The sequence below is a fragment of the Oncorhynchus masou genome, chromosome 8 (genome assembly GCF_036934945.1).
Source record: "Oncorhynchus masou masou isolate Uvic2021 chromosome 8, UVic_Omas_1.1, whole genome shotgun sequence".
In the NCBI taxonomy this organism is placed as follows: Eukaryota; Metazoa; Chordata; class Actinopteri; order Salmoniformes; family Salmonidae; genus Oncorhynchus; species Oncorhynchus masou.
The window spans coordinates 12,944,407-12,958,264 of NC_088219.1; the positions used below are offsets into that span (position 1 = coordinate 12,944,407).

Genomic DNA, 13,858 nt, shown 5'->3' on the forward strand with positions numbered 1-13,858 from the left:
GTTGACAAGCTGAAGGTACCGAGCTGTCTGTTTAAACTAATAGCACACAGCTCAGAGACCCATGCATACCCCACATGACATTTCACCAGAGGTCTCTTCACAATCCCCAAGTCCAGAACAGACTATGGGAGGTGCACAGTACTACATAGAGCCATGATTACATGGAACTCTTCACATCAGGTAACAGCAGTATAATCATATTTAAAAAGCATGTAGAAATACAGCTTGTAGAACAGCAGGGACTGTGAAGTAACACAAACAGAGGCACAGACACATGCATACACACACAATAACATACGCACTATGCACACACGTATACATAGATTTTATGTTGTAGATATGTGGTAGTGGAGTATGGACCTGAGGGCACATACTTAGTGTGTTGTGAATAACTGCCTTAATTCTGCCGGAACCCAGGAAGAGTAGCTGAATGGGGATCCATACTAAATAAATAAATAAATATATATATACACTGCTCACTTAAACAACACAATGTAACTCCAAGTCAATCACACTTCTGTGAAATCAAACTGTCCAGTTAGAAAGCCTCACTCAATTTCACATGCTGTTGTGCAAATGGAATAGACAACAGTTGGAAATTCTAGGCAATTAGCAAGACACCCCCAATAAAGGAGTGGTTCTGCAGGTGATAACCACAGACCACTTCTCAGTTCCTATGCTTCCTGGCTGATGTTTTGGTCACTTTTGAATGCTGGCGGTGCTTTCACTCTAGTGGTAGCATGAGAAGGAGTCTACAACCCACACAAGTGGCTCAGGTAGTGCAGCTCATCCATGATGGCACATCAATGCGAGCTGTGGCAAGAAGGTTTGCTGTGTCTGTCAGCGTAGTGTCCAGAGCATGGAGGCGCAACCAGGAGACAGGCCAGTACATCAGGAGATGTGGAGGAGGCCGTAGGACGGCAACAACTCAACAGCAGGACCGCTACCTCCACCTTTGTACAAGGAGGAGCAGGAGGAGCACTGCCAGAGCCCTGCAAAATGACCCCCAGCAGGCCACAAATGTGCATGTGTCTGCTCAAACGGTCAGAAACAGATTCCATGAGGGTGGTATGAGGGCCCGCCGTCCACAGGTGGGGGTTGTGCTTACTGCCCAACACCGTGCAGGACGTTTGGCATTTGCCAGAGAACACCAAGATTGGTAAATTCGCCACTGGCGCCCAGTGCTCTTCACAGATGAAAGCAGGTTCACACTGAGCACATGTGACAGTCTGGAGATGCCGTGGAGAACGTTCTGCTGCCTGCAACATCCTCCAGCATGACCGGTTTGGCGGTGGGTCAGTCATGGTGTGGGGTGGCATTTCTTTGGGGAGCCGCACAGCCCTCCATGTGCTCGCCAGAGGTAGCCTGACTGCCATTAGGTACCGAGATGAGATCCTCAGACCCCTTGTGAGACCATATGCTGGTTCTGTTGGCCTTGGGTTCCTCCTAATGCAAGACAATGCTAGACCTCATGTGGCTGGAGTGTGTCAGCAGTTCCTGCAAGAGGAAGGCATTGATGCTATGGACTGGCCCACCCGTTCCCCAGACCTGAATCCAATTGAGCACATCTGGGATATATGTCTCGCTCCATCCACCAACGCCACGTTGCACCACAGACTGTCCAGGATGCTTTAGTCCAGGTCTGGGAGGAGATCCCTCAGGAGACCATCCGCCACCTCATCAGGAGCATGCCAGGCGTTGTAGGGAGGTCATACAGGCACGTGGAGGCCACACACACTACTGAGCCTCATTTTGACTTGTTTTAAGGACATTACATCAAATTTGGATCAGCTTGTAGTGTGGTTTTCCACTTTCATTTTGAGTGTGACCTCCATGGGTTGATAAATTTGATTTCCATTGATAATTTGTGTGATTTTGTTGTCAGCTCATTCAACTATGTAAAGAAAAAAGTATTTAATAAGAATATTTCATTCATTCAGATCTAGGATGTGTTATTTTAGTGTTCCCTTTATTTTTTTGAGCAGTATATATATATATATATATATATATATATATATATGGGGACTAGGTAACAGGATATAAGATAAACAGAGTAGCAGCAGCTTGCGTCTGGGTGGGTGTTTAGAGTCAGTATAAATGTCTGTGCTTATTATGTGTGAGTGAGTGACAGTGTGTGAGTGTGTAGGGCCCTGTTAGTGTGCATAGAGACAGTCTGTGTAGCTATTTATCAGTCTTATTGCTTGGGGATAGAAGTTGTTCAAGAGCCTGTTGGTGTCAGATTTGATGCACTGGTACCGCCTGCCATGCGGAAGCAGAGAGAATAGTCTATGGCTTAGGTGGTTGGAATCTTTAACAATTTTCCAGGCATTCCTACCACACCCCTGGATGGTAGGTTGTTCGGCCCCGGGGATGCACTGTGCTGTTTGCACCACCCACTGTAGCGCCATGTAATCGAGGGCAGTCCTATTGCCATACCACGTGGTGATGCAGCCAGTCAAGATGCTCTCAATGGTACGCTGTTGCGTGTTCTTCATGACTCTGTGCGTGTTTGGACCATTTTAAATCTTTAGGGATTTGAACGCCGAGGAACTAGAAGCTCTCGACCTGCTCCACTGCAGCTCCATCGATGTGGATGGGGGCCTGCTCGCCAACCCACGATCAGCTCCTTGGTCTTCCTGATTTTGAGGGAGAGGTTGTTGTTCTGGCACCACACTGACAGGTCACTGACTACCTCCCTGTAGGCTGATTTATTGTCTCTGGTGTTCAGGCCTACTACCGTCATGTCGTCAGCAAACTTGATGATGGTGTTAGAGTCGTGCGTGGCCACGCAGTCGTGGGTGAACAGGCAGTAAAGGAGGGGACTAAGCACACACTCCTGTGGGGCCCCTGTGTTGAGGGTCAACGTGGCGGAGGTGATGTTGCCTACCGTCACCACCTATGGTCGGCCCATCAGGAAGTCGATGATCCAGTTGCAGAGGGAGGTTGTTCAGACCCAAAGTCCTAAGCTTGGTGACGAGCTTGGAGGTGACAGTGGGGTTTTATAACGTTGAGCTGTAGTCAATGAACAGCATTCTCACATAGGTTTTCCTCTTGTTTAGGTGGGTGAGGGCAATGTGGAGATCAATTGAGATTGCATCGCCTATGGATCTGTTGGGGCAGTATGCAAATTGAGTGGATCTAGGGTGTCTGGGATGGTGGAGTTAATGTGTGCCATAACCAGCCTCTCAAAGCACTTCATGACCCCAGAAGTGAGTGCCACAGGGCGGTGGTCATTGTGGCAGGAAGTCTTAGAGTTCTTGAGGACAGGAATGATGGTGGTCATCTTGAAACATGTGGTGATTACAGACTGGGACAAGGAGAGGTTGAAAATGAATATGAATATGCCTGCCAGCTGTTCTGCGCATGCTCTGAGAACACCCCCTGGAATAACCTATGGACCTGCGGGTGTTGACCTGATTAAAGACCTTTCTCATATCGGCATTGGAGAGCGAGATCACCCAATCCTCTGGGTCGGTGACGGCCCTCACACTCAGCACAATGTTGTTGTCAAAGCGTGCATTAAATGCATTGAGTTCGTCTGGTAGAGTGTCATTGTTGGGCAGATCACGGTTGGGTCTTCCTTTGTATTCCGTAATAGACTGTATCCCCTACCACATTCGGCGTGTGTAGTATGATTCCACCTTATTACTATATTGCCTTTTTCTTGTTTGATAACTCTGCTGAGGTCATAGCGGGACTGAAATGATGTACAGTGTATATTGACCCACACAATCTTTTCCAGATGGGGGCCTGTTTTTCCAAGGTGTTTAATGGCTGTCCATTGAAGATTCACTGTGCTGTCACATGGGTCCTGCCAAAGACTAAAGGTACGCACAGGTTATAAAGACAAACAGTAGGTAAATGGAGCTTCTGTCAAACCAGTCAGATCTCAGGGATAATGTCTGACTTTCCTCCCTCAGATCAACACCTCATCCTGGGGACGGAGGAGGGCATCTACACCCTGAACCTCAACGAGCTCCATGAGGACACCATGGAGAAGGTAGCGACCATCAATTGGTTTAACACAAAAAGCAGTGTTGCTCTACCTGTCATTTTTTGTTGTAATGTATTATTATGTATATATTTTTTCAGTTATTACCCCAGAGGTGCAGCTGGCTGTATGTCATGAACAACGTGCTAATGTCTATCTCAGGTAGGCCCCTCGGTGTCTCCACCACACCCTAATACTTCTGTTCTATCACGATGTGTGTGTTGACTGTCTTTGTGCTCCGTAGGGAAATCATCCCAGCTGTGCTCCCAGAGGCTGACGACCCTGTTTGACCGTAGACATCTGCAGAAGAGGCAGGGCCACCTGTACATCAACGCCCACCGCCTCACTGAGAGGATCAACTCAAGGTAGGGACACCCCACCACTGGTCAGAAGGAGGCTGTAGTGAAAATACCAATGGTTTATATATATATACACTAGATAACTAATAGGGGGCGCTGTGTTGAAGCAACTGACTCCGTCTTGGCATTCCCCAATATTCACAAAAATATTTTGGACACTATAGAAATCCATTTATCAATGTCTACATTTGTGTTTGCCACATTTATTCCATTACAGACACTTTAATGCATACTTTTAAATTATATTATGTGAGCTAAACATACAAATAGAAAATGAAAAATATATACAAACATTTTCCTTCGTGTAGTTTTTTTTAAATTAATGTAACTGCCCCCACTACAACAATAACATACTAAATGCATGGAATTTGGACCTTGAAACATTTACAGTAGAATTTCATTCATTCCTATGGAGGACTGCTCCTACTGGGAAGTGCCAATATAGCCAACAGGGGGCTTCAAATCCTCTCAATGGCCAATACATAGCATCAGCAATCCAAGGTTTCTATATATCATTGGAAAATACCAGAGCACTGATATTAACATGAGAGGAAGGGAAAACATCCTGGAAATTGTACCAAAAATAATGTCATGTTAATGTGTTCTCTGTTTTAGAAAGTTTTCTATGTCTGGGAAGATATCAGACACCAAAGGCTGTCGACGCTGCAGTGTTGGTAAGAAACATGTTATTTTAGTCTAAAATGGAGGTGTACTGCACAGTATCTATGACTAAGACGACATCTCTCTCTCCCTTTCTTTCTGTCTCCCTTCTGCCTTATCAATGCTTCTCAGTGCATAACCCGTACACTGACAGCACATTTTTGTGTGCTGTTGTACCAACTGGCCTTGTCCTACTTCTATGGTATGAGCCTCTTCAGAAGTTCATGCAACTCAAGGTGTGTGATCTCAATGCACATATATACAATTCTAGCATAGATTTTTTTTTAAATATATATATATACAGTGCCTTGCGAAAGTATTCGGCCCCCTTGAACTTTGCGACCTTTTGCCACATTTCAGGCTTCAAACATAAAGATATAAAACTGTATTTTTTTGTGAAGAATCAACAACAAGTGGGACACAATCATGAAGTGGAACGACATTTATTGGATATTTCAAACTTTTTTAACAAATCAAAAACTGAAAAATTATTGCAAAATTGTTCAGCCCCCTTAAGTTAATACTTTGTAGCGCCACCTTTTGCTGCGATTACAGCTGTAAGTCGCTTGGGGTATGTCTCTATCAGTTTTGCACATCGAGAGACTGAAATGTTTTCCCATTCCTCCTTGCAAAACAGCTCGAGCTCAGTGAGGTTGGATGGAGAGCATTTGCGAACAGCAGTTTTCAGTTCTTTTCACAGATTCTCGATTGGATTCAGGTCTGGACTTTGACTTGGCCATTCTAACACCTGGATATGTTTATTTTTGAACCAATCCATTGTAGATTTTGCTTTATGTTTTGGATCATTGTCTTGTTGGAAGACAAATCTCCGTCCCAGTCTCAGGTCTTTTGCAGACTCCATCAGGTTTTCTTCCAGAATGGTCCTTTATTTGGCTCCATCCATCTTCCAATCAATTTTAACCATCTTCCCTGTCCCTGCTGAAGAAAAGCAGGCCCAAACCATGATGCTGCCACCACCATGTTTGACAGTGGGTATGGTGTGTTCAGGGTGATGAGCTGTGTTGCTTTTACGCCAAACATAACGTTTTGCATTGTTGCCAAAAAGTTCAATTTTGGTTTCATCTGACCAGCGCACCTTCCACATGTTTGGTGTGTCTCCCAGGTGGCTTGTGGCAAACTTTAAATGACACTTTTTATGGATATCTTTAAGAAATGGCTTTCTTCTTGCCACTCTTCCATAAAGGCCAGATTTGTGCAATATACGACTGATTGTTGTCCTATGGACAGTCTCCCACCTCAGCTGTAGATCTCTGCAGTTCATCCAGAGTGATCACGGGCCTCTTGGCTGCATCTCTGATCAGTCTTCTCCTTGTATGAGCTGAAAGTTTAGAAGGACGGCCAGGTCTTGGTAGATTTGCAGTGGTCTGATACTCCTTCCATTTCAATATTATCGCTTGCACAGTGCTCCTTGGGATGTTTAAAGCTTGGGAAATCTTTTTGTATCCAAATCCGGCTTTAAACGTCTTCACAACAGTATCTTGGACCTGCCTGGTGTGTTCCTTGTTCTTCATGATGCTCTCTGCGCTTTTAACGGACCTCTGAGACTATCACAGTGCAGGTGCATTTATACGGAGACTTGATTACACACAGGTGGATTGTATTTATCATCATTAGTCATTTAGGTCAACATTGGATCATTCAGAGATCCTCACTGAACTTCTGGAGAGAGTCTGCTGCACTGAAAGTAAAGGGGCTGAATAATTTTGCACGGCCAATTTTTCAGTTTTTGATTTGTTAAAAAAGTTTGAAATATCCAATAAATGTCGTTCCACTTCATGATTGTGTCCCACTTGTTGTTGATTCTTCGCAAAAAAATACAGTTTTATATCTTTATGTTTGAAGCCTGAAATGTGGAAAAAGGTTGCAAAATTCAAGGGGGCCGAATACTTTCGCAAGGCACTATATATATATATATATATATCAGTCAAAAGTTGACACACCTACACATTCCACGGTTTTTCTTTATTTTACTATTTTCTATATTTCTACAACACATGGAATCATGTAGTAACCAAAAAAGTGTTAAACAAATCAAAACATTTTTTATATTTGAAATTCTTCGAAGTAGCCACCCTTTGCCTTGACGACAGCTTTGCACACTGTTGGCATTCTCTCAACCAGCTTCATGAGGTAGTCACCTGGAATGCATTTCAATTAACAGGTGTGCCTTTTTAAAAGTTAATTTGTGGAATTTCTTTCCTTAATGCAAATCAGTTTTGTTATGGCAAGGATGGCAGTGGTATACAGAAGATAGCCCTATTTGGTAAAAGACCAAGTCCATATTATGGCCAGAACAGCTCAAATAAGCAAAGAGAAACGACAGTCCATCATTACTTTAAGACATGAAGGTCAGTCAATCAGGAACATTTCAAGAACTTTAAAAGTTTCTTCAAGTGCATTCGCAAAAACCATCAAGCACTATGATGAAACTGGCTCTCATGAGGACCACCACAGGAAAGGAAGACCCAGAGTTACATCTGCTGCAGAGGATAAGTTCATTAGAGTTACCAGCCTCAGAAATTGCAGCCCAAATAAATGCTTCACAGAGTTCAAGTAACAGAAACGCATCTCAACGGCAACTGTTCAGAGGAGAATATGTGAATCAGGCCTTCATCAAATCGAATCAAATTTATTTATTTAGCCCTTCGTACATCAGCTGATATCTCAAAGTGCTGTACAGAAACCCAGCCTAAAACCCCAAACAGCAAGCAATGCAGGTGTAGGAGCACGGTTGAATTGCTGCAAAGAAACCACTACTACAGGAAACCAATAAAAAGAACAGACTTGCTTGTGCTAAGAAACACGAGCAATGTATATTAGACCAGTGGGAATCTGTCCTTTGGCTACCACAGCATTCTGCAGCAATACGCCATCCCATCTGGTTTGCGCTTAGTGGGAGTTTCATTTGTTTTTCAACAATAACCCAACACACCTCCTGGTTTTGTAACAGCTATTTGACCAAGAAGGAGAGTGATGGAGTGCTGCATCAGATGACATGGCCTCCACAATAACCCAACCTCAACCCAATTGAAATGGTTTGGGATGAGTTGGACCGCAGAGTGAAGGAAAAGCAGCCAACAAGTGCTCAGCATATGTGGGAACTCCTTGAAGCCTGTTGGAAAAGCAATCCAGGTGAAGCTGGTTGAGGGAACGCCAAGAGTGTTGTCGTGTCTTTACTATCATTAAATGTAAAGACTGTTATTTTATCAAATTAATTCTCTTTGTAATTATTATTATTATTATTATTATTATTATTATGTGATGAAACTAATCATGTAAACTTGAATTAACTAGGAAGTCGGGGCACCACTGGAAAATGTTTGTAGTCTCTATTTCCCGAATCGACTCTTCATATATTTTCATATCTAATCGAGTACAGTCTTCTTTTAATGATTGTTAGTCTTTACCTTCCGTTAGTCTCATTCCAAACGTCGTAAACTTCTTGGTTTTCTGCACGAACCCAAGCTTAAATTATGAATCGGCGATATACAAATCCGCTTAATTATTTATTTACTAACTAACTAATCAAATCACAGAAATACATGAAAACACACACAATTAGTTCATACATTGGGTTGCTACATGATACAATGAAAAAGTCCCTAGTGGGCTAAGCTGATATGACAGTAGACAAAAAGAAAAGGGTTGTACTGAGAGAGCAGAAAAGACAAATGGATTCACTATAATACAGACTAATTATAATTCACTACACCCAGACTATAATTATATTAATTGAAATGCTAATCCTTTGTACATGAACGGCCGCTCATTTGAGAATAATTGCAATGTACAGTTGAAGTCGGAAGTTTACATACACTTAGGTTGGCGTCATTAAAACTCGTTTTTCAACCACTCCACAAATTTCTTGTTGACAAACTATAGTTTTGGCAAGTCGGTTAGGACATCTACTTTGTGCATGACACTTCATTTTTCTAACAATTATTTACAGACAGATTATTCCACTTATAATTCACTGTATCACAATTCCAGTGGGTCAGAAGTTTACATACACTAAGTTGACTGTGCCTTTTAAACAGCTTGGAAAATTCCAGAAAATGATATCATGGCTTTAGAAGCTTCTGATAGGCTAATTTACATAATTTGAGTCAATTGGAGGTGTACCTGTGGATGTATTTCAAGGCATACCTTCAAACTCAGTGCCTCCTTGCTTGACATCATGGGAAAATTAAAAACAATCAGCCAAGACCTCAGAAAACAAATTGTAGACCTCCACAAATCTGGTTCATCCTTGGGAGCAATTTCCAAATGCCTGAAGGTACCACATTCATCTGTACAAACAATAGTACGCAAGTATAAACACCATGGGACCAAGCAGCTGTCACACCGCTCAGGATGGAGACGCGTTCTGTCTCCTAGAGATGAACGAACTTTGGTGCAAAAAGTGCAAATCAATCCCAGAACAACAGCAAATAACCTTGTGAAGATGCTGGAGGAAACAGGTACACAAGTATCTATATCCACAGTAAAATGAGTCCTATATCAACATAACCTGAAAGGCCGCTTTTGCAAGGAAGAAGCCACTGCTCAAAAAGTGCCATAAAAAAGCGAGACTACGGTTTGCAACTGCACATGGGGACAAAGATCGTACTTTTTGGAGAAACGACTTCTGGTCTGATAAAACAAAAATAGAACCGTTTGGCCGTAACAACCCTCATTATGTTTGGAGGAAAAAGGGGAAGGCTTGCAAGCCGATGAACACCATCTCAACCATGAAGCACGGGGTTGTTAGCATCATGTTGTGGGGGTGCGTTGCTGCAGGAGGGACTGGTGCACTTCACAAAATAGATGGCATCAAGAGGGAGGAAAATATGTGGATATATTGACGCAACATCACAAGACATCAGCTTGGTTGCAAATGGGTCTTCCAAATGGACAATGACTCCAAGCATACTTCCAAATTTGTCAAAATGGCTTAAGGACAACAAAGTCAAGGTATTGGAGTGGCCATCACAAAGTTCCGACCTCAATCCTATAGAAAATGTTTGGGCAGAACTGAAAAAGCATGTGTGAGCAAGGAGGCTTACATACCTGTCTCAGTTACACCAACTCTGTCAGGAGGAATGGGCCAAAATTCACCCAACTTATTGTGGGAAGCTTGTGGAAGGCTACCTGAGACGTTTGACCCAAGTTAAACAATTTAAAGGCAATGCTACCAAATACTAATTGAGTGTATGTAAACTTCTGACCCACTGGGAATGTGATGAAAGCTGAAATCATTCTCTGCTATTATTCTGACATTTCACTTTCTTAAAATAAAGTAGTGATCCTAACTGACCTAAAATTGAATTTTTACTTGGATTAAATGTCAGGAATTGTGAAACTGAGTTGAAATGTATTTGGCTAAGGTGTATGTAAACTTCCGACTTCAAATGTATATATATTTGCGCCCATATGTCGTTGTTGTCTTCTCTGTTGGAATCCTCGGGCATCCTGTAGAGTCTCTGGTTAACTTTCATTGAAGTCAGTCTTTTGTGTTTGTAGGTGGTTAGGATGGATACTTCAGAGTATCATTCGGAAATGTTCTCATAGAGTAGATACTTCAGCGGTTGTCAGTAATCTTGTTCTAGGTTTCCGTAATTTCTAGCTGCAGACTAGTAAATATTCATCTAAGATTTGCTCTTAGTCTGTGGGGATTGATAGTCTCATAGTTTAACCATTTCCAGCCGTGTAGCCAATACTCCACGTGATATAGTCTTGTCCTTTGGTAGAGTTGTAGTTTAAACCACTTCACACAGCAGCGTCACCCGGCATGTTTTGGTCTTAACCATTCAAGACGTCCAGCTTACCGTGGGTCTCTTTGGCATGAAATGTACATTTCGCCACAGGTGGTTATATACATTTCAGTAGAAAAGGGCGGTTCCATGATGCCAGAAGTAATGGCTGGCCTAAAGGGGGCGTGGCCATTGACAAGTTCAACTTTACATGGAAGAAAATTCTCTCATTTTCAAGGTTAATATCACATTACATAGTTTCATGTTTAATCACATACGTTTCACAATATTTAGATCTAAACATGACAGCTGGGACATGTACACTTTAGGAGATACCGTTATGTGTGTTTCCTGTCCTTCATGAGATCACCAAATGAAACACACTCATCATAACTGTCCCTTAAGCATCCACAGACCATTCTCAAAAGTAGAAATATTGTTTTAATTCTCCCATTTTGGGGATTTAGGAGTTTAGCCAAGTGAAGTCCTTTGTTCTCTCCGTGCTCTCTCCCTCTCTACTGCATGGCAGTTTCTACCCGATATTTATGACCTGATGTACTAAACCTGGTTTAGGAGAGGGAGGGAGGGAGGGAGGGGGGAGCCACGATCTACACCCAAAAAGGGCCACGTCATGACCATGTGTAAACCTTTCATCAAGGCAAAGGGTGGCTAACACTTTTTTTTGGTTACTACATGATTCCATTTGTGTTTTTTAAAAGTTTTGATGTCTTCACTATTATTCTATAATGTAGAAAAAAGTAAAAAATAAAGAAAAACCCTTGAATGAGTAGGGGTGTCCAAACTCTTGACTGTTACTGTATATAGAAAAGCATTCTGACGATGTCCTCCCGCTCTCTCCTTCCCCTCTCAGTACATAGCTGTGAGTCTCCCAGAAACCCTCCCCATCTTTGAGCTGCTTGTCCTGGAGACTGATGAGCTGCCACAGGTGTGTGTAGGTGTGAGTAGGCTACAGACCCCTGTCAAGACCTGTGAGCGGGTCCACTTTGACATAATCCACCTGAATGACACACCAAGAGCCCAGTCAGGTACTGTAGATGGAATCGATGTCATTATGATAATCACCCTCCATCACTAATTGGATATTTTAATGTAGTTTTAATCTAGACAAACACCAGCGGAGTGTACAAGCTGTGATGCTATTGTTTGTGATGTTTTCACAGATAGTCGATCTATGAAGGTGATGCAGGTAACCCAGCTGGACAGAGACACAGTCCTGATCGGTCTGGAGAGTGAGTTCATTCTTCTTCTTTTTTTCAATAGTCTTCTTTCAGTATCATTTGGTCAGGAACATTGGATGTGCTAGTGTTCTATTCAGAGCGATAAAGACTCTTGAATGAAAGAAAAAAAAAGCATTGATTGAAATGTGACCATTTTTCCATTGTACCTTTGCAGATTCTGTGAACATTGTGAACCTGGATGGCAGCCCAAGCAAAGGGATGACCTCAACGTTGACCTTTGACTTTTCCATTGAGACTCTTGGTAAGGGAATAGATGCGTTCTGATTTCTAATCATTTATCTTGGTGTCTGGATTGGAGCAGAGGAGGCTGCTGAGGGGGGGGGGGGGGGTCATAATGGCTGGAATGGAGTCAATGGAAAGGTATCAAATGTGGTTGAGACCATTCCATTGACTCCTTTCCAGCCATTACTATGAGCCGTCCTCCCCTCGACAGCCTCAACTGGATAGGAGGTGAATAAATTGTTCTTTGCAGTATGTTTGCAGGACAGTGTTCTGGCTTTCTGGAAACATGGGCTGAAAGGTAGAAGCCTACATAGTGATGAGGTAAGGCAGAACAAGTTTTTCATGCCATGCCAGCTTTTCGGTGTTGTCAGACTCTCCTATTGACAATAAAATGCTGTTGTGACATCTGTGATGTTTTTCATAGGTTACACAAGAGATCACGGATGAAAGTCGAATATTCAGAGTCTTGGGAACCTCAAGGCATGTCTCTTAATTATAGGAGTTTGATAGCAATTTGATAACAAAACATTTCTGTCAAATCATTGAAGCAAAATAAAAAATGTGTTGCACATTAACATATGCTTTCATTCCTCAGGGACATTATCTTGCAGAGTACTCCCACGGACAATCCATCAGCCTTAAGCAACTTGTACATCCTGACAGGTCATGAGAGTAGCTACTGAAGAAATCAGAGAATGGAGGACCTTCTGTCTCGAGGAAGTACACAGCAGTCTCCTGCTACTCCTAAAAAGACAAGCGCCAAGTCAATAAGGAAGGAGCAAAGCTGCTTACAATGGCGAGTTGTTTGCAGAAGAGACACTGCAGGAACTGTCTGAGCTGTGATTGGAGTGGGTATCCTCAGGCTTTCTTCACATCCATGTGCCAAATGGACCTGTGAATATCAGTGGTTCTTAACATTACCATTGGTCTAGGCTACATAAAGATCTTGGCAAGGATTTAAAACCACACTTGTGTGCATTCATCTGACTGGTTGTGACTGGGAGAGTCCCCCCCCCCCCCCCCCCCCAACTGTATCTCAAGACTGTCTAAGTCTGCAGTAACCCAGTACCAGTCTGGACAATACTTCCCATAGGGCTGTGGTGTCAGTACTGAAGGGAAGAAAAGTAGATGACACAGTGTCCATGGTGTGAGGTGGAAAGCAATGGTATCATGTAGTAGCAGCTCTGTGTGTAGGCTACCTGAGAATAAGTTCTATGCAGTGAAAAACACTTATTCACCATGGGTTGATGCATAGGAGGCTGCTGAGTGAAGAATGGCTCATAATAGTGGCCGGAATGGAGCAAATGAAGGGCATTAAACACCTGGAAACCATGTGTTTGATGTATTTGATACCATTCTACTGATTCTGCTCCAGTCATTACCACAAGCCCGTTTTCCCAGATTAAGGTTCCACCAACCTCCTGTGGCTGATAGAGAATAAATATGGAAAACATAAGTGACAGCAATTGTTCTAATTAACAGTATCAAATGTCAACAAGATGTGATTTATAGAGGCCTATTAGATTTGTTGTGCTGTGAAGCTGGCTGCTATACTCAAAATAAAAACTGACCAGATGGATATTTGGTTCCCTGTCAAGCAGAAACAAATCATTC

The 13,858-nt window shown here is 42.7% G+C and overlaps 1 protein-coding gene across 3 annotated transcripts in view; it reads left to right on the forward strand.

Annotated features, from left to right (window-relative positions):
- The window catches only part of LOC135544116 (mitogen-activated protein kinase kinase kinase kinase 2-like), a 30,041-nt gene extending 16,200 nt beyond the window's left edge, over window positions 1-13,841 (forward strand). For 2 of the 3 annotated variants that reach the window (XM_064971506.1, XM_064971507.1), the window contains exons 21-32: window positions 3,743-3,827; window positions 3,921-4,000; window positions 4,093-4,153; window positions 4,236-4,356; window positions 4,966-5,024; window positions 5,143-5,246; window positions 11,635-11,809; window positions 11,945-12,013; window positions 12,177-12,263; window positions 12,495-12,565; window positions 12,669-12,724; window positions 12,840-13,841. In XM_064971506.1, the coding sequence (XP_064827578.1) occupies window positions 3,743-3,827; window positions 3,921-4,000; window positions 4,093-4,153; window positions 4,236-4,356; window positions 4,966-5,024; window positions 5,143-5,246; window positions 11,635-11,809; window positions 11,945-12,013; window positions 12,177-12,263; window positions 12,495-12,565; window positions 12,669-12,724; window positions 12,840-12,927 (1,056 nt within the window). In that variant the 3' untranslated portion in view covers window positions 12,928-13,841. Of the gene's footprint in view, window positions 1-3,742; window positions 3,828-3,920; window positions 4,001-4,092; window positions 4,154-4,235; window positions 4,357-4,965; window positions 5,025-5,142; window positions 5,247-11,634; window positions 11,810-11,944; window positions 12,014-12,176; window positions 12,264-12,494; window positions 12,566-12,668; window positions 12,725-12,839 lie in introns of those variants that run through there. The other variant, XR_010456302.1, reaches the window with a different exon arrangement.
- The last annotated feature ends 17 nt before the right edge of the window (window positions 13,842-13,858 follow it).